This window comes from Delphinapterus leucas, chromosome 2, assembly GCF_059928025.1.
Source record: "Delphinapterus leucas isolate spDelLeu-1000000601 "Yukka" chromosome 2, BTC_Dleu_Yukka2, whole genome shotgun sequence".
Taxonomy (NCBI): domain Eukaryota; kingdom Metazoa; phylum Chordata; class Mammalia; order Artiodactyla; family Monodontidae; genus Delphinapterus; species Delphinapterus leucas.
Window position 1 is genome coordinate 179,651,417 of NC_143130.1, and position 18,731 is coordinate 179,670,147.

The 18,731-nt window shown below is 60.9% G+C and overlaps 2 protein-coding genes across 9 annotated transcripts in view; one reads left to right on the forward strand and one right to left on the reverse strand.

The window, feature by feature from the left end:
* Window positions 1-319: 319 nt before the first annotated feature.
* ZFYVE21 (zinc finger FYVE-type containing 21) lies at window positions 320-14,473 on the forward strand. 2 transcript variants are annotated; one of them, XM_022575971.2, is made up of 8 exons: window positions 320-516; window positions 9,610-9,660; window positions 9,860-10,028; window positions 11,150-11,225; window positions 11,310-11,401; window positions 11,900-11,953; window positions 13,616-13,758; window positions 13,893-14,473. In XM_022575971.2, exons 1-8 carry the CDS (start codon window positions 379-381, stop codon window positions 13,926-13,928), a joined length of 759 nt encoding a protein of 252 aa, XP_022431679.2. In that variant the 5' UTR covers window positions 320-378; the 3' UTR covers window positions 13,929-14,473. The 2 variants fall into 2 exon arrangements, with proteins under 2 accessions (XP_022431679.2, XP_022431678.2); XM_022575970.2 differs by lacking the exon at window positions 11,900-11,953 and having other exon boundaries at window positions 324-516.
* Window positions 14,474-14,745: 272 nt separating this feature from the next.
* The window catches only part of PPP1R13B (protein phosphatase 1 regulatory subunit 13B), an 84,535-nt gene continuing 80,549 nt past the window's right edge, over window positions 14,746-18,731 (reverse strand). For 4 of the 7 annotated variants that reach the window (XM_089908242.1, XM_089908244.1, XM_089908245.1 and 1 more), the window contains 5 exons: window positions 18,263-18,400; window positions 18,059-18,192; window positions 17,293-17,459; window positions 16,382-16,573; window positions 14,746-15,803 (listed from right to left, as the gene is read on the reverse strand). In XM_089908242.1, the coding sequence (XP_089764368.1) occupies window positions 15,712-15,803; window positions 16,382-16,573; window positions 17,293-17,459; window positions 18,059-18,192; window positions 18,263-18,400 (723 nt within the window). In that variant the 3' untranslated portion in view covers window positions 14,746-15,711. Of the gene's footprint in view, window positions 15,804-16,381; window positions 16,582-17,292; window positions 17,460-18,058; window positions 18,193-18,262; window positions 18,401-18,731 lie in introns of all 7 variants that reach the window. The other 3 variants (XM_022575967.3, XM_089908243.1, XM_089908247.1) reach the window with 1 other exon arrangement.

Here is an 18,731-nt window from a genome sequence, read left to right on the forward strand (position 1 = left end):
CCTACCCTTCGCAGCCTACTCTTCCAATGAGCGCCGGGCGCCTCGCGCCGGATACGCCAATCAGAGAGGAAGCGGCGCCCACGTCGCCGACTAATTGGCCAATCCAAAGTCTCAATAGCCCTGAGGGGGCGGAGCGTGATCGGGCCGGCCCTCACTGCCTATTGGTGGCCGACCGCAGGGTGGCAGGGGAGGTACCCATGCGCCAATTGGAGAGCGCAGCGACGGGGCGGACACCTGGCGCCGATTGGTCCGAGCTCCGTGCTTGGGGTGGCTATTGGGCGGAGGCGCTGTCAGTCGCGCTGGCGGGGCGGGGCGGGGCGGGGCTCCCGGGGGGCTCGGGCCCGGTTGCGGGCGGCGGGCTAGCGCTGGGGCGGCGTCATGTCCTCCGAGGTGGCAGCGCGCCGCGACGCCAAGAAGCTGGTGCGCTCCCCCAGCGGCCTGCGTATGGTGCCAGAGCACCGCGCCTTCGGCAGCCCGTTCGGCCTGGAGGAGCCGCAGTGGGTCCCGGACAAGGAGGTAGGTCGGGGACGCCCGTCAGCCCCGGGACCGGATCCGCGCCCCCTGTCCCCTCCCCGTGCCCCCGAGCCTCCCGGCGTCCGCGTCTCGCGTCGGCTCCCCGGGCCCGCCCCGCCTCCCCGACGCCCCTCCGCAGCCCGACCCGCTCTCCGCTCCCCGCGCACCCCGGCCCCGGAACTGCCTCCTCCGGCCCCTCTGTCCTCCCCACCCCCAAACCCGGCCGCCCTCGGGACGCCTGCCCCGCGCCCTAGCGGAGCCCCCGGGCTCCACCCCTCCCGGGCCACGGGTACTCTGCCTGGCCTGGTTCCCTTTCGCGGGGCGCCCAGTCTACCCCGCTCTTAAGAAACTGCCCCCCGAGGTTTCTGTGACCCCTCACAGATCTCCCTTCCTGATACGACCCGGGCTTTGCCCAGCTGCGAGGTCATCTGTGGATTCCGCCACATCCATAGGTCGAGCTGCTGGGCTGGAACCTTTGATTCAGTTGCGACCCCCTCCCGCGAGGGAGGAGAGGAGTCTCGTGTTTGTTTATTTATAATCAGCGCTCTGTGTAGGGGACTCTCGCTGTGTGGATTGCCTGGCGGTGGTGTCTGAGGGAGTCTTGGGGGTGAGTACGCGTGTCCAGGTGGGGCGTCTGGAGGGCGTCCTGCCTGGGGAGCTGCACCTGCGCCCAGAGGTGAGGGGCGGGGTGGGGCGTGAGCTCTCCCGTGGGTGGGGTGGGGGCGGAACCTCTGAAGGCCTTTTTGTGCTGTGCCACAGGGTTTGGACTGGATCCCATAAGCCGGTTATTCTCAGCTATGCTAAGCCAGGCGGAAAAACTTACCGCATTCCTGTAGATCACAGACGTCCCAGAGACATAAAAGTAGCACGATTTATTTATTTATTTTTTTTACGCGGGCCTCTCACTGTTGTGGCCTTTCCCGTAGCGGAGCACAGGCTCCGGACGCGCAGGCTCAGCGGCCATGGCTCACGGGCCCAGCCGCTCCGCGGCATGTGGGATCTTCCCGGACCGGGGCATGAACCCGTGTCCCCTGCATCGGCAGGCGTACTCTCAACCACTGCGCCACCAGGGAAGCCCAGTAGCACGATTTTTGAAAATGCTTTAATTTGCATCTCCTTCCAGCGTTCCGATTGACCACTTTTCCTTCCTCCCCGTAGAATGACGGTTGCAGGCGGCACATTTTTTTGCAGGGGGGGCGAAGTGGGGGGATGCGATCAGGTGTTTTCAGGGCACTGGCGGTGAAGCGCCCAGAGCTCGGAGGGGCGGTTGGGCCAGCCGCGGGGAGGTCTCAGCGCCGTCCTGCCAGGGCTGCCCTTTCCTCCCATCTCCTGGTCATCGAGTCCCTGCAGGCCAGTGCACAGAGGGCGAGATGTTGGCGCGCAGGCGGGTCACTGAGCTGGCCCAGGCCACGTCCTCCCTTCCTCTTGGGTTTCTGGTCGCCCTGCCTGTGCTCTTTCTCTTCTGCATTTTTCTTCCTGGCGTTTGCAGTCTTTGAAATCACAGAACGTACCTTTTCTCGTGTGGTCTCCTTGGTTAGTGCTGTTAAAAGGTGATTAAAGAGAAAAAAGGTAACATCACGACTCTCGTTCTCCTAAGTGAATGCATGTTCCGGAGCTCTTTTAACTGCATCAGTGAGGGAGCCGGGCAGGTGTTATCAAGGTTCGAAGAGAAGTCAGAACCGCACAGCCTGACCTGGAAGGAGGCAGGTGAGGGCAGGAGCTAGAGGCGAGTTGGTCTATTCCATGCCGGGGTAGGGGAGCCGGGACAGGGACATACTGTGTCCGCAGCATCTCCACTTCACTGAGTGGGCACCAAGCGTGTCCTTGAGGCCAGGTCAGAGTGTCAGTCTTTTTCCACTTTTGTCCTCCGAGGACCCTCTTTAGACATTTTTTCCCCTGATTGATCCCCCATGAAATGCTCACAGCAGGGATATGTCCACCTCCTTAGGGACCGTATGTGCGGGAGAACACCCCTCTGGACGATGTGCAGTTTTCCCCTGCAGCCCGCGAGCTGCTCTTCAGTTAACCTCTGGGTCCCCCCTGCCAGCCCTCTTCAGGGCCCCTTGCTCTTTGCTGGAATGATTGTTTCGCAGGTTGTACTGCATGTGTTGTCTTTCTTTGTGGGTCTGGTGTTGAGGTGCGTCTGGGGCCCTGCCCGCCTGTCTGGGGGCTCTCGGGAAAGCGATCAGTGTGGGTGGGAGTGCTGGGGTCAGCGTGGCACTCCTTCCTGTAACAGAAGTTTCGTTCTTGTGTTAGAAGGATGGCGGGTTGCCTTCCAGAAACACGCCCCCAGTTTGCCATCTGAGCAGCCAAAGAAGGCCCTAGAGGCGGAGGGAGCTCAGAGCGGGGAGGAAGTGCCAAGTGACCGTGGACAGTTTCTTCTCTGACTTTGAGGAAGTGCGTGTTGAAATGTACTGGGGAATGTCCTAGAGTCCAGAAGTGACCAAAGGAAGTGTCGGGAGGAAAAGAAACTTGGAGTGGGGCAGTTTGGGCTGGGAGCATCGGGACGAAGTCTGGCCTTGGTTGCGGGGGCTTTGCCCTGCTGCTCGCTCGGCTTGGTGGCACTCGGCCTGCCCGGTGCTTCTGGGACCCACGACCCTGGTGTGTGGGGAGGGAACTCAAGCGTGGATCTACCAGTGCTGAGAAGTAGGTTTACTTGTGGTTTGGGACGGGCGGTGGCGGGGCATAGGTGGAGCATGGCAGGGGGCGATATGCTGTCCTCAGCTTCACCCGCCCCCGCACTCAGCTGTGGGTGGATGAGTGTCACCGTTGTGTGCAGCCGTCCTGTGTTCTTCGTCCCGGCTGTCTTCTGCTGGGTCCATCAGCGGCAAACCTGTTGCCCATCTATCAACTCTTTTTTTTTTCTTTTAAGTTTATTTACATGTGGTTTTCTCATTGTGTTGCCATTATCAAAGTGGGATTCATTTTTAAAAAATAATTAATTAATTTTTGGCTGCATTGGGTCTTCGTTGTGGTGCGCGGACTCTAGGCGTGTGGGCTCAGTAGTTGTGGCTCGTGGGCTCAGTAGTTGTGGCTCGTGGGCTCAGTGGTTGTGACTCGCGGGCTCTAGAGTGCAGGCTCAGTAGTTGTGGCACATGGGCTTAGCTGCTCCACAGCATGTGGGATCTTCCTGGACCAGGGCTCAAACCCGTGTCCCCTGCACTGGCAGGCAGGTTCTTAATCACTGCACCACCAGGGAAGCCCTGTCAACTCTTTACTCAGTGCCTGACCCTGTGCCAGCTTGGTAGCTGCGGCCCACAGGGGCATCCCTTACAGATGTTGGAAAACGTGGGGATGTGGGTATGTCTGTAGCTCTCAGCTTCTCAGAGGGGTTCCTGCCCCAGAAATAACTGAGACTCGCTTTCCTGGTGTCTTTGTGCCCCTGGGAGCTTGTGAGGTGGGGAGGCAGTGGCGGGACAGGGAGGGCCTGGGAATAGCTTGGGCCTCGTGTTGCTGCCGTCCGAGTGTCCCATGACCAGGAGAGTGGCCTTAAGGGTGGGCTGTCTGGGCACACAGCCATAAGGACTTGCTACAAGTAGCCCCAAATACTGAATTTTATCGTTAGAATCCATGCAGTTTTGCATCCCTTTTCTTCCTGTCCTGGGTGCTGGGTATAGCCAGTGATGACGATGGCTCTGCACTGTCACTGACGTCAGATGCTCTGCAGATGCAGAACTGGGGAGGAGAGAGCACAAGTGTGTCAAACAAAAACAAGGTGAGGAGAGATTTGTGTCCCACAGGGTCACTGTGGGGGGAGGTCCGGCCCAGGGCCCTGTGAGCTCTCCAAAGGCAGGTGGCAGGGGCTTGCTCCATAGGAGGGGCAGCCCAGGCTAGGAGAGAGTGGGGTGGGAGGGGCAGGTGGTGTGATCTGACAGCGGATCAGGGGGTGCAGCACCCCAGGACAGCCTGTCTCCGGCTACGGGGTGGGTCAGAGTTCAAGGCCCTGAAGGAAGGCGAGATTAACGAAGGTTTTATCAAGTCCAGTTCGTGGGCGCTTTGTTCCGGTGGATGTGTCAGCCAGTCCCATCTGCAGTCCACGTGTGGCTTGTGGTGGGTGGACAGGGGTGTCTGTTAGTCTTCTCTAGGGCAAGAGGGGAGGGGGCCCTTTGCAGGATGCGTTCCCAGAGCACTGTGGGCGGTGTCCCCGGTCTCTGGTCTCGTGGCCTCCGGGACCCCAGGCGGGTCCCCGTGGTCAGGAGCCAGGAGAGCTGCCCACGGCCGCTTGGGCCGGCGGGGCGCTGCTGCCAGTGTTGGGAGAAGGCGGGTTCCTGGCTGTCCTGCGGGACATGGGCAGTGGCAGCCTCTCCTTCCTGGGATGTGGTGTCTGCACCTGCTGCTCCCTGTTTGATGGCTCTGGGCTTTGTCCTTGGAGGTGTTCTGTCCCTGCCGCTCCTTCCCTCAGGCGCCCCCCCCCCCCCCCCCCCCGCCGCCCGAAAGCATCTGTTGTCAAATTCGTCTCGTTCCCGGGGCTGCTGTGTGTCTGCTCTTCATCCCTTGAGCTGGTTTCTAACATCTTATTGGTTCCCTCATTAGTTAATTAGTTAAATCTTTTTTTTTAATTTATTTTAATTAATTTATTGATTTTTGACTGTGTTGGGTCTTTGTTGCTGTGCGCGGACTTTCTCTAGTTGCAGCGAAGAGGGGTTACTCTTCGTTGCAGTGCGCGGGCTTCTCATTGCAGTGGCTTCTCTTGTTGCGGAGCACGGGCTCTAGGCACGCGGGCTTCAGTAGCTGTGGCTCGCGGGCTCTAGAGTGCAGGCTCAGTAGTGTGGCACACGGGCTTAGCTGCTCTGTGGCATGTGGGATCTTCCCAGACCAGGGCTCGAACCCGTGTCCCCTGCATTGGCAGGCGGATTCTTAACCACTGCATCACCAGGGAAGTCCATGAGTTAAATCTTTGACATGGGTTCATTTTATATTTGTAGGGGTTATGCTTTTACTCTTTAAAAACGGTTGTCTTTCAACAAAGATACAGTAATACATGTAATTTTGTAACTTATTTTTATGATTTATTTTTGAGGAAGCTTTTTCTTTTTAATTTAATTATTTTTGGCTGTGTTGGGTGTTCGTTGCTGTGCACGGGCTTTCTCTAGTTGTGGTGAGCGGGGGCTACTCTTCGTTGTGGTGCGCAGGCTTCTCATTGCGGTGGCTTCTCTTGTTATGGAGCATGGGCTCTGGGAGGAGGAAGCTTTTTAAAAAAAAAAATTTATTTATTTATTCCCTTGTTTGTTTCGGCTATGCCAGGTCTGAGTTGCGGCATGCACGTGGGATCTAGTTCCCCGACCAGGGATCGAACCTGGGCCCCCTGTGATGGGAGCCCAGGGTCTTACCCACTGGACCACGAGGGAAGTCCCCTTGTAGCCTGAGAAACGGTCTAGCGTGCGAGCCAGGTGCAGCCGGGCAGGTGTTGTCTCTCCCAGCACCGCCAAGGACAGTGTGGGAGGAGGCGTGACTGTCCTTTGCCGCTCCAGCCTCAGAGGGAGGGTGGGCATCTGTCCCAAACTCTGTCCTTTTTTTTTTTTTTTTTTGCGGTACGCGGGCCTCTCACCGCTGTGGCCTCTCCCGTTGCGCAGCACAGGCCCCAGACGCGCAGGCCCAGCGGCCATGGCCCACGGGCCCAGCCGCTCCACGGCATGCGGGACCCTCCCGGACCGGGGCACGAACCCGTGTCCCCTGCATCGGCAGGGGGCCTCCCAACCACTGCGCCACCAGGGAAGCCCTGTCCTTTTTATAGTAACTTCTTTTTAAACACTCCTTTAAACTCTCCAAACTCTCTCTTCCGACTATTCTACCTTGAGGGGAGATGCCCCGTCGGCCGTCCTGATGCGCTGCCCTGGGCACCCCCAGGGCTCCCTGTGCTGGAGTCGGACAGCAGGTCGGCAGAGACCGCGGGTCTCCAAGCAGCCCTGTGGCCCAGCCTGTGCCCTCGGCTGCATGCCGGAGTGGACCCCACGATCCCCGAAGGCCCCTTCTGCCCTGAAGTCTTCCATCTGGGCCCGGCTTTCTGTGGCCGTTTCTGGTTTCTCCTTTGATTGCTCGTAATCCCCTCACTTCCCCACCAGAAAGCACACCCCCAACCTCGTCTGAACTCTCCTGTGTTGGCAGGGTGGGCATGAGTCAGCTGTTGCTTTCCTGGCCCTGTGAGGGGTTGAGGCCGCTGGGCTCTGACCCTGGGGCTGCAGCCGGGAGCGCCTCGGCGTCGGGTGTTGCACTAGAGGCTGTCTGTGCCACCCCCTGGCTCCTCTGTCCTCTCGTGGGCGCCCAGGGGACACTGTGGAGGCCACCCTTACCACCGGCTTCCTCCCAACTGCGGGGCAGGAGTCCTGAGGGTGAGCGCAGGGGCCCTGGTGGTGGGCTGGAGGCCCCACCGTTGACACCGTTTCACTCGAGGACGAGGACGGCCCTGCTGGTCCTACCGCCCGTCCTGGCGGGCGGGAAGCGGCCTGGGGCAGCCGCGGAGGGTCAGGCAGCATCTGCGTGTGTGTCTGTGTCTCTGTGCCTGTCCGCGTGTGCAGCGTGTGTTTGTGCCTTAACCTGCACCTCACACGCAGGGCCCTCACTGAGCTCCTGTGGGTCCCGGTTCTCCCTTGCAAGCGTGCCTGTCTGTGATGCCAGCCCCAGCCCACCCTAGTGATGCCGTGGTGACACAGGCCTGGGTGCGACATAGTCTGGGAGGCTGGAACCCAGGCAGTTTTTGTCACACATGGTGCAGGTGGGTTGCTCACACCTGGTTTCTGGACTCCGTCTCCCCAGACAGTGGTTTCCCAGAACCCCAGAGCCTCTGGGTCCAGGTCAGGTGCACGGGGCCCGGTGCTGGGCCTCGGCCTGGGCTTTTCGTTTCCTTTTGATGCAGCTGGTTTATCAGACAAGGTGTGAGTTCTTTGGTGGTAATTTTACTCTCATATCTTCACCAGTTGCTTTATTTCCTTATGTAATTCTGTTTTCATATCAAATTGTTCTCCTGATAACTTTAAAAGCTTCTTTTATATAATCCATAGGAAACTTACTTTATTTAAAAGCCCGTAAGTTTTCTGAATAACCTCGTTGGTTATTTAGATTAATACAAAACTTCTAGATCACTAATGTTTTTAAGGGAGTGAATTTTATTTATTTATTTAAAAAATTTATTTTATTTATTTATTTTTGGCTGCGTTGGACCTTCGTTGCTGCGCGTGGTCTTTCTCTAGTTGCAGTGAGCAGGGGCTGCTCTTCGTTGCGGTACGTGGGCTTCTCATTACGGTGGCTTTTTGTTGCAGAGCACGGGCTCTAGACACGCAGGCTTCAGTAGTTGTGGCATGCAGGCTCAGTAGTTGTGGCATGTGGGCTCAGTAGTTGTGGCATGTGGGCTCAGTAGTTGTGGCATATGGGCTCAGTAGTTGTGGCTCATGGGCTCTAGAGCTCAGACTCAGTTGTGGCACGTGAGCTCAGTAGTTGTGGCTTGTGGGCTCTAGAGCGCAGGCTCAGTAGTTGTGGTGCACGGGCTCAGTAGTTGTGACACGTGCAGTCAGTAGTTGTGGCTCACGGGCTCTGGAGCACAGGCTCAGTATTTGTGGCACACGGGCTTAGTTGCTCCGCAGCATGTGGGATCTTCCCAGACCAGGGCTCAAACCCTCATCCCCTGCATTGGCAGGCGGATTCTTAGCCACTGCACCACCAAGGAAGCCCCGGGAGCAAATGTTAAATTTCTGCTGTGGTCTTAGTTGAGAAATTGGTCTCTCAGTTGTGTAGATGCGAGCCTCCCGGCGAGGGTGGGGCAGCCCTGGGCTCCATGTCCCAGCCGTGGGTGCAGGACGCGCATAGACTCGGGAGGCAGCTCTCGCACTGGAGCCTGGCCTGACGCTGGTGGTCCCGCCGGCTTTCCCCACATCCAGTGGATTCTGTGGCTGGCAGATGTGTGAGGTCACAGGAGAGCGTGGCATACAGATGCCCTGCCATGGGTGGAGGCCCAAGGGCCAAACACACGGAACGTTCCAGAACTGACAGCGAGAGGCAATGGCAGGGACTGGTGGAAGCAGCTGCGCTGTGATTAGCCAGCTCGTGCCTGAAGCCGACAGGGACTCTGTGGATGGTTCTGGAGGGCCAGGGTGGGCCAGGCCCTGTGTCCCAGCCCAGAAAGCAGCGTAAGAGCAAAGAGAAAATAAGGAAACATCAATCACAGGATCTCAGAACGCTTAGACACCAGCCCAGGGTGGGGCCGTGGCCACGTAGAGCTGGGTTGGCTCGGGGCCGGCCTGGACGCCTGCCCTCCCACGGAGAAGGGCACACTGCGTGTGGATGCCAGGCTCCTTCCATAAGCTTCCTCAGGGTCCCGGCCCCATGGTGGGCCCTGGCACCTGCTGTGCATTTCTTCAGAGCAACAGACCCAGCTGCAGGCGCAGGCCTGGGGGCGGGAGGGGTGCAGAGCAGGGGTCAAGGTCAAGCACTGCGTTGGCAGAACGGGGAGGATGGGGAACAAAGCCTGGGTGGCAAGTGGGTTCTGGCTGCCCAGATTGAAGCCAGGCAGTGAGGACGAAGGGCAGGACACTGGGGTCAGGCCGTGTTGGCCAGGACTGACTTGGGACTGGCCGGGTTCAGGTCGCGTGGTGGTCAGGGTGTCTGGTTCCCTGACAGTGGCATTTTACTGTCACCGTGTCATTGGGGTGAGGTGGCACATGTGTCCAGGAGCAGCTTTTCCACCGTGGAGGCTGAGCCTTGGCGGTGCGGGGACAGTCTGTCCGCACTTGGTGCCAGGATGGGAAAAAACCCTCGCTTTGTCAGATAAGAGGTCTGAGGTCCTCTGCGTGGTTGGTTGGTTTGGTGATAATGTGGCCGTTTCCGGCCCTGGACCTCGGCCTGTCCCTGGAGCACTGTCCCCAGCCTCCCCGCTGAGCCCCGGGCATTTGGGTCTGGTAGCACCCTTGCTAGCTAGACGCTGCCCCAGCTCAGCAGACCCACTGCGCTTCTCTGCGCGGGGACCCGGTGTAGATCACTTTCTGCTGTGGCATCGCATCATCTCACAGCCGATCCTGGGTTCCGGCGACAGGACGGGGCTCCCTGAGGAGCTGACCACCTGGCCTTGGCAGCCGGGTCCTGACGCCCTGTCACCTTCTCTCCTAGTGCCCGAGGTGCATGCAGTGCGACACCAAGTTTGACTTTCTCACCAGGAAGGTGAGCTGCGGTGGGGCGGGAGGGGGCGTGGGGGGTAGGAGTGGGCGCTGTCTGTCGCGGAGCCTCGGGGACAGTGGCAGCCCGGTCAGCAGGCAGGGTTCCGGCCGCTGGGAAACCGTTGGGACCCTCGAGGCATCTGGTCGTGGATGCCGGTGGCGTGGGTCTCTGGGGGTCCTCACTGCCTGCCCCGCGTCTGCAGCACCACTGTCGCCGGTGTGGGAAGTGCTTCTGCGACAAGTGCTGCAGCCAGAAGGTGGCGCTGCGGCGCATGTGCTTCGTGGACCCCGTGCGGCAGTGCGCCGAGTGCGCCCTGGTGTCCCACCGGGAGGCCGAGTTCTACGATAAGCAGCTCAAGCTGCTCCTGAGTGGTGAGCACCTGGGGCCTCGTGTCTGTCGTGTGGTGGCTGCGATGCTGTGACGCCCTGCCTGGCCTCTGTCTCTGCAGGGCGCCTGCTGCAGGCTTGGGACCAATAGTTGGGACTCCAGGTGCGGCCCCTGCCGTCCTGGGACATGGTGGTGGCGAGAGGGCAGCTCTCTCCCCGTGCCTGCTGCCCCTCCCCGTGCCTGCTGCCCCCTCCCCCTGCCTGCTGCCCCCTCCCCCTGCCTGCTGCCCCTCCCCGTGCCTGCTGCCCCTCCCCCCTGCCTGCTGCCCCTCCCCCCTGCCTGCTGCCCCTCCCAGTGCCTGCTGCCCCCTCCCCGTGCCTGCTGCCCCCTCCCCCTGCCTGCTGCCCCTCCCCGTGCCTGCTGCCCCTTCCCCCTGCCTGCTGCCCCCTCCCCCTGCCTGCTGCCCCTCCCAGTGCCTGCTGCCCCCTCCCTGTGCCTGCTGCCCCCTCCCCCTGCCTGCTGCCCCTCCCCGTGCCTGCTGCCCCTTCCCTGCTGCCCCTTCCCCCTGCCTGCTGCCCCTCCCCGTGCCTGCTGCCCCTCCCCGTGCCTGCTGCCCCTCCGCGTGCCTGCTGCCCCCTACCCCTGCCTGCTGCCCCCTCCCTCTGCCTGCTGCCCTTCCCCGTGCCTGCTGCCCCCTCCCCCTGCCTGCTGCCTCCTCCCCGTGCCTGCTGCCCCCTACCCCTGCCTGCTGCCCCCTCCCTCTGCCTGCTGCCCCCTCCCCGTGCCTGCTGCCCTTCCCCGTGCCTGCTGCCCCCTCCCGGGCCTTGGCAGCCTAGCCCCCCCGGCCTGCAGGCCCCTTCCACCTCCTGGCAGCAGGGCAGGTGGTGCTGCCCAGTGGCCCCTGAGCACTGGGGGAGGGTCGGCGCCCTGTGATCCAGGCCCTTGGGAGGTAAGGCCCCTGGGAGCCCCAGGCAGCACCTTTTATTTCCACTGTTGAACCCCAACCCCGTCACGGCCTTTCCGCCTCAGCCGAGGGCCCCACAGAATAGAGCTGCCACCTGTCTTGCTTTCCTTTTGTCCTCTGTGCGTGTCCCCTGGTGGGCTGGCCTGGAAGGGGAGGCGAGAAGGGAGCTGCCGGGTCCTCATGTCTGGTTTTCATCCCCAGGAGCCACCTTCCTGGTAAATTTTGGAAACTCGGAGAAGCCAGACACGATGGTCTGTCGTCTTTCCAGCAACCAGAGGTAAAAGCGGGTGCTGCGCGGCACTGACGCTCTGTCGCTCCGAGCCTGAAGTGACGTGGTGTGGACACCCTTCGTTTGCTGCAGGTACCTGCTTCTGGACGGGGACAGCCGCCACGAGGTCGAGGTCATGCGCATTGCTGCCGTGCAGATTCTCACGGAAGGCTTCCCTCCTGGAGGTGAGTGCCGTGTGGCACCGGCCTGGGTGGCTCTCGAGGTCTGTGGGCCGTCCCGCGCAGCCATGGCAGGGGCTTGTGTTTAGTGAGTGGCTGTAGGAGCTCACCAGGAGAATGGGGCTTAACGTGTAAAACAAGTGGGGACTCTGCCCTTCCGTACGTTTCACTTCCTGTCGGACTCGGGTCAGGGGTAAGGCTCCGGCGGCAGCTGGCATCGGTCAGATTCCCCGATGCCTGGATCGTTGCCCGCCCAGCACCACGACCCCCAGGGTCTGCGGGGACGACCCTTCTCCTGGAGCTTGCGGAGCGCTTAGCCTGTTCTGGATCTTTCCACCTAAACTTTCGCACTTCAGAAGCTGTCCTTCCACGGAAGTGGAGTTGGTGTTCCGCGTTGGGTGCAGTGCGCTGAAGAAACCCACGTGACTTAGTCCGTCTTGCTTTCTGTTTTCTGATCGGCTCTTGCTTGTTCTTCTCTCCTGCCTGCCTACCTTCTTGACGTAGAAAAAGACATGCACACTTATACCAGCCTCCCGGGGAGCCAGCCCGTCCCTGAAGGTCAGCTCCCCGCTCCCCGCCGCGCTCCTTGCCCCCACGCCGGGCTGCGCCTCCTTCAGACCCAGCTGTGTGCTGGGGTCCACGCCGAGGCTCTCTGTGAAACACACATTCCCTTCTTTTGGTTGATTTGAAGGACAGTTGGGTCTAAGACGGGCAGACAAAGCATGAGTGAAGCAATCTCTCATTTGCTCAGTTCTGCGCTCCCAAGGGGAGCCCTACGCAGTGTTTCCTAACGTCCCCTGGGCATCCACTGGGCTTGAGCGGGCCACGCGAGGGGGGCGCGGGCGGCGGCCCTCCCCAGCGCGCTCCCGTCCCTCCGCAGCGCGCTCGCTCCCGTGTTCTCTTGTAGGAGCCTCCCTGCGCTCCTGGGCTCGCAGGTGGCGAGGGGAGCGGGCCGGCTCAGCGTTTGCCCCCTGTCCCCGAGCACAGGCTGTGCCTGGCGGCACCTGTGCTGGGCCCTGAGTCGAAGGTGCGGAAGTCACGGTCCGGAGAAGCGGGGGGCCACCCCCCACCCAGGCCGGGGCCTCCCTCCGTGTCCTTCCCACGTGTGGGTGGGGCCGGGGGCTGGTGGCGCTATGCGCCCCCTTGTGGCGGTGCTGGGAGGACAGTGAGCCCTGCTCTGCCCAGGCTTCCGGAACCGTTAAACGTCCAGAAAAATGTGTTCCCGAGGGGGCGGGGGCGGTGGCCACAGCAGCGTCGCGCACTTTCTGTCGAGGCCCAGGTACTTGCATGCAGCTCTGCCGGCCACAGACTCAAAATGCGACAGCGGTCGTAGGAGCCATGGAAACGTGGCCTGGGCCAGTAGAAGTCTACTTATGGGAGCAGGGGGTGGGCAGAGCACAGCCTGCCTGCCCCAGAGCCCGGGGGCGGGGGGCACTCCTGCAAGGAGCCCAGGCGGGGACAAGCCGCTTGACACCCAGGGTCGAACCGTGGCTTATTAAAGGTCATGGGGGGCGTCCCAGGCCTTGGGTAGCGGGGCACTTCCAGCCGGATCGACCCTCCCGGTGGGCCGGGCCTCTCCCACCCAGCACCTGCTCCCCTGCCGGCCTGCGTTTGACTCTGAGACCTGCGTCTGATGGAAGGGATCTTCTGAGCTGGGTAACGGCTCACAATGGAGTTTTCCTCCCAAGTCACAAAGTAGAACAGCTGTAGGTAGGTAAACTCCGCTGTGAGGCTTGGTCTCCTTGCCACTTTTCTGACTGCAGTCGTGACAGAAGGGCCGTCTGTTCCTCCAGCCGTTGGTTCTCAGAGCAGGTGCTGGGGTCCCGTCGTCGTCCATGGCGTCACAGCCCAAAGGCCGGCCGTGTCCCAGCAGGCCGACCCCACACGGCATCTTTTCGGGAGCTCGTGTACTAGTGGGGTGTTGGTGGCACTTGTACCCTCTGCTTTGACCCTGGCTCTCCAGAGTAGGGTGGGTGCAGCCTGGGCAGCCCTCCCAACGGCGCCGCGCCTCTCCCTGGGTTCTCGGCCACGTGGTGCCGGGCCTGTGAGCTTGGGCTCGTCCGCTGGGCAGCCCCTAGCCCAGGCCCCGCCACCAGGCTGCCTCCGTCTGAGACCAGCACCAGGGCTGGGGAGGAGGCGCCCCGGCAGCACATCAGGGCCGGCGGCACCCTGGGCGCTCAGCGTCCCCTCGGGCATCCTTACCTTGTTTCCCCACTCCAGGAGGCAACGCGCGGGCCACAGGCATGACCCTGCAGTACACGGCGCCAGGGGTGGAGGGCGTGACGCAGCTGAAGCTGACGGCCGGGGAGGACGCAAACGGCAGCAGAAGGCAGGCGACAGCATGGCTGGTGGCCATGCACAAGGTACCGTGGGCCTGGCCCTTCTGCTCAGAGCACTGCCCACCACCTTTCCCAGAGGGAGGCCCGCCGCCTGCCTACCCGGGGTGCCCCCACTGGATTCAGCCAGGCACACGCATTTATCTCTGGTCACCTTGCAGGCTGCCAAGCTTCTCTACGAATCTCGGGACCAGTAACGCCACGTGGGCTGGACAGTCCTCTAGGGGCAGCAGCACCTGCTCGCCGAGCACGCACAGGCGCAACTAACCCTACACGTGCTGGAAACGCAACTCAAGTACTCGGAGCTTACCTAGTGCAATATGTACACAGTTGATTAATGCTCAGAACACCTCGTGCTTTAGAATTTGTCTCATCGATGCCTAACTGGGGGTGGGAGAGACTGAGCTACACTACTGCTAAAATCTTTTTAGCATAATCTATACCATGTTTTTATGAGTGCCCAAGTTTACTAGATGGTTCTGGCCCCTTGATGTTCGTTCCATTAATTCTTCCACAGAAGTGATCTGGGCAGTGGTGACTTGGCCTGATTTGTACTGGAGCGCATCTCACAGACTGCCCGTTCATGTGTCACTCATCTGGGGCTATGAACAAACCTTTGCTACTTCACAGGGGAAGGAACAAGATTTGTGTTTTGTACTTTTCACTATTTCCCTTTATTAAAATAATTGTACAACAATTTGTATATAAAGCTTACGATTAAAACCTATTTTGAAAATACGGATCAGGCCTCACCTCGCTGTGTCCAGACAACCTGAGCTTCACGCTCAGCTCAGTTCTGGCTCCAGAACACAAGACTCAGTCACAGCCTCCGGTGAGAGACAGCAGTTTACCGTGTGCACGTCTACACGGCATCTGCAGAGACTGCCTTGCAGGGTGTTCGCTTCCCATCAGCACACGGTGCACAATCAATCAGCGCTTAAAGGTGGGTGGCTCTACAACAAGGACCTACACGTGTCTGTACGTAAATTACACACAAGACTCACGCATGGAAAATAAGCTCAGGGCCTGGATTTTAATGAGAGAAAAAAACATTTCCAACATGGTTCTGACAGTTTCGAGTGGTTTAGTCAAAAAATAGTTTTGGTATATAAAAGCCTGTACGTACAGTTGACGCCTCAGGGAAGCGCCTTACTTGCTTCAAGTCTGGAACCAGGCAGGTTATGGTGTCACGGCCGGGACCGGGGAGCCGGGGCCCCTGCCCTCCCACCCCCATAGCCGCCCCCGTGACTTTGCAGGTATCCCCGCGTCCACCGCCTCCTGGCCCATGGGCTGCACGTCCACGCTGGGAGGGGTGGGGACCACACCGGGGCAGCACAAGGCTGCAGAGAAGGCAGTGCTGTGCTGAGACTCCTGACCACGTGTCACTTGATTTTAAGGTCCCTCGCATCCACGGCCTGTCGGTGACCTAGACCGAGGCCTGGAACAGGAAGTGGAGCCCACACACCAGGCACCACTGCTGGACAGAAGTCTCCACACAGGGCCTCGTTTGGTGATGAAGAAACGCATGTGGTGAGGATGAAAAAGGTGCCCGGGTTTCTGTGATTTCTAGTGAATGGGAGGGCAGGGCTCTAGCGAGGGGACGCACCTCACGGCAGCTGCAAGTTTTCATTGTTGGGGCTGGGGTGACACCGGGAATGAGGGATGACGGCCTTGGGGCCCAAGTGTGTGACAGCATTCGTCTTCCTTGGCAACCGACCAGGGGTTAATTACAGGGCTTCTTACTGGCAACAGGGGCAGTTGTTTAGAAAGCTGGGTATTTATTTGGATTTACAGTAACTGGCAAAAGTCGGTCTTCCTGGAGGCGAATGTCTCTCTCCCAGCTGCGGGCAGACCAGAGAAAGGGCCTCACCTAGAACCTGCCGGGCTTTCACATTGTGGACGCTGTCTGATAAAGGGAGCACCAGTAAAGCCATTTCTAGCTTCAGCTTCCCGGGGGGGGGAAATGGCAGAATCATCTCTTCAGTGGCTCCTCGTCGCTGGAAAGCCCGTGTGGTGCTCCAAAGGGAAGTTCAGGCCAGTGTTCGCTGTCGGGGTTTGATCCGTGGGTACAACTGGGAAGCAAGGGACAGGAGTTAGGACAAGGGGACGACCCACTGGGCAGGAACCCCTTCCAGAGGCCAGGCTGCCCTCAGAAGTCCGCACACCAGCTCCTTCAGGCCGAAGTTCAGCTTGTCACCCTCCTACGGAGAACTTCCCAACTCCCAGGATACCCCAGTCCTCTTCCTCTCAGGGCACTCGACACTGACACTGTCTGTAAGGCCCCTAAAGGTGCCTGGCAGGCCCACGGTGTCCAGTGACTGTGTCACGAAAGCATCTGCCAGCCCCACTGGGCACGGAGCATGAGAGCAAAGGCACGGCCCTGCCAAGGGTCTGAGGAACCATCAGTGCAACTCAGAGGAGCAGCCTGCAGTCGCCCTGTCCCCCACCCCATTACCGACCCCACGAGCAGAGCACTCTGTGAGCAGCCCCTGTCGGGGGGCTCCGGCAGATGCCCCCCCCACGGCTCCCATGAGGCTTGGAGAAAGGCAGTCTCCAGCCCGCAGGATTGGAGCCCGGGTTACACCCACGGGCAGGTAGAGGGGACAGCTGGCTCCGGCACGTGGCCCCAGGTGCCGCGCTGAGTGCTTACCCCCAGCAGGGTTTTGGGCACATAGCCCTCCCGGTCCCCAAAGCGAGCCCACCACCAGTCCGTCTCGCTTTCGTCCTTGCGCCTCAGGATGGTGAGGGCATCCCCTTCGTGGAAGGACAGCTCGTCGCTGTTCTGGGCCTCGTAAGCCCACAGAGCATACACCACGCCTTTGTTCATCACGCCCAACTTCTCCTGCACCCCTGGGACGGGAGAGCAAACGGTCAGGTCTCCATGGAGGGCGGGCTGCAGAGAAAGCCCCACAGCAGGACCAGAAGGGACACGCTGCTGTCCTTGGGCAGCCCGGCGGGGGCCGCAGTGGAGCGGTCAGAAGCCAGGCCAGCTGCCACCCTCTGCTTAAAGCCAACAGTCCCTTCCACGTCCCAGCAAGAGGACCGTGGCGGAACCTTTGTGTCCAGAAGCAAAGCAGTGTTGTTCTAAAAGGCGTTTCTTAAGGTGAAACTTATAGCCCACACGCAGAACAAACTCCCAAAAGTCGATGACTAAAGAAGCCGCGGGACTTGCTCTTGGACAGTGGGAAGCACTCACCACCAGAGCAACGGAGCCACTGCGACCCAGTGAGCGCACACCCAGGACTTGCCTGCGGGTCCCCAGGAAGGCCGGCCGCCCCCCCCGCCCCGCCGCAAGGCCTCTGTCCTGGGAGCTGGGCCTGGAGGGCATTGCCTGTTTCATTTGTCACTTTGTCCCCAGGGTCTAAGGTAGGCTGGGCCCACAGGTTCTCCCATCGGGTGTAGCGTGGCTGGCCTGTGACTGTTTAGCCCTTGGAAAACCCAGCGCTGCCTAATGGAGAAGGGAGCTTCCCTCCCCCACAGGACAGGATGGGAGACCCACCCTGGGACACCTCAGCCCTCACAGGCCTCTCCCCTGGGGACCCCCGGCCGCCCGCCCCGCACCGTGTAAGAACTGGGAGCACTGGGGGTAGCCTTCCTCCGCTTCTTCGCACTTGTCCGCAGCAGTCTCGACGTCGCTGATGGTGGAGGCGAAGATGGCGGCGCCGCTCTCCACCAGCTGTTTGCAGAGGTGGACGCTGTTGCAGGAAGCGGCGCAGTGCAGCGGCGTCCTGCAGGGACAGAGGAGGTGCTCACGCCCGGCCGGGTCCCAGGCGGCCCCCAGGGCTGTGTGCTCAGTGCCCCGCCAGCTGCTGTGCTGCTGCCTGTGTAGTGGCCTCACTTCTACTAACAGTTTTGGGCCACACACACGTTTCTGAAAAGGGCGGGCGGGGAGTGGACTGAACACCGGCCTGGAAGCTGGGGGTTCACAGTGCAACAGCACGAATGTCCCTCACACCAATGATGTGTCCCTTACAATGGCTGTGACAGTGACGGCTGTGTTTCACCACAATATACAAAAAACAGCTGTTCAAACGCAGCAGTGCAGACTGCTGCCTGCAGCTCACGATGAGACCCACGGGGCACAGGGCCTGCGGCGCAGCGGCTGGCCTGCGAGGCTCCCCTCCACACAGGCTTTCTGGCCGCTTAAAAACGTATGGATCAGCAGAGGCTCAGCCTACAGTCAGCGGTCAGCCACGTGAAGAGCGTGATCACGGCCGAGCCTTTAACAAAACCCCCGCGAGAACGAAGACCAGGAGGATACGCAGGCCTGGGACCAAGTTGCCACCCTCGTCCTCTTCCCTTCTCCCCAGCGCCCCGGGGCCCTCACCAGCCGTCACTGTCGGCGGCATTCACGTTGACCCCGAAATCCAGCAGGAACTTCACAATCTGGTGGTGCCCGGCACAGACGGCGTTGTGCAGCGGGGTGATGCCCTCGTCGTTGGGCTTGCTGGGGTCCTCCACCTAGGACAAAGGGCGCTTGAGCCCCAGCCCTGCCCGGGGCCACCAGGGCTGTGGCCGCCCGCCCACTCACCTCGTAGATGATCCTCTGCACCAGGTCGAACTCCCCCTCCAGGGAGGCGTCAAGGAGAAGCGCCAGCGGGTTGAAGCGGACCCTCAGCCCGTGCCCCGTCCTCTCCGAGTTGGGCTTCTTCAGGTTGGTCCGTTTGCTCTATCGGGAGGAAGCTTCGGATTTCAGGGTGACCCCACGGAAGCAGGCCCGGGGGGAAGCGGGGAAGAGGGGAGGGCCGAAAGCCCAAGGCAGAGCTTCACCCGCAGCCCCGAGTGGTGCCGGGCACCCCGGGCCAGCCCGCTCTCAGGCCAGCCCAGCCTGGCTCCGGAGGGTGTCTCTGCCTCAGGGGCCAGGCTGCACCATGGGCACCCGAGAGGGGCAGCAAGCGGGGGGTGGGGGGGGTCACAGCCGAGCCCAACTGCTTCCGCCCTGCCAGCCGTGAGGGGCTCCCACCTGCCTCTGCTCCTGCAGCACTGCCCTCCCTCCAGGG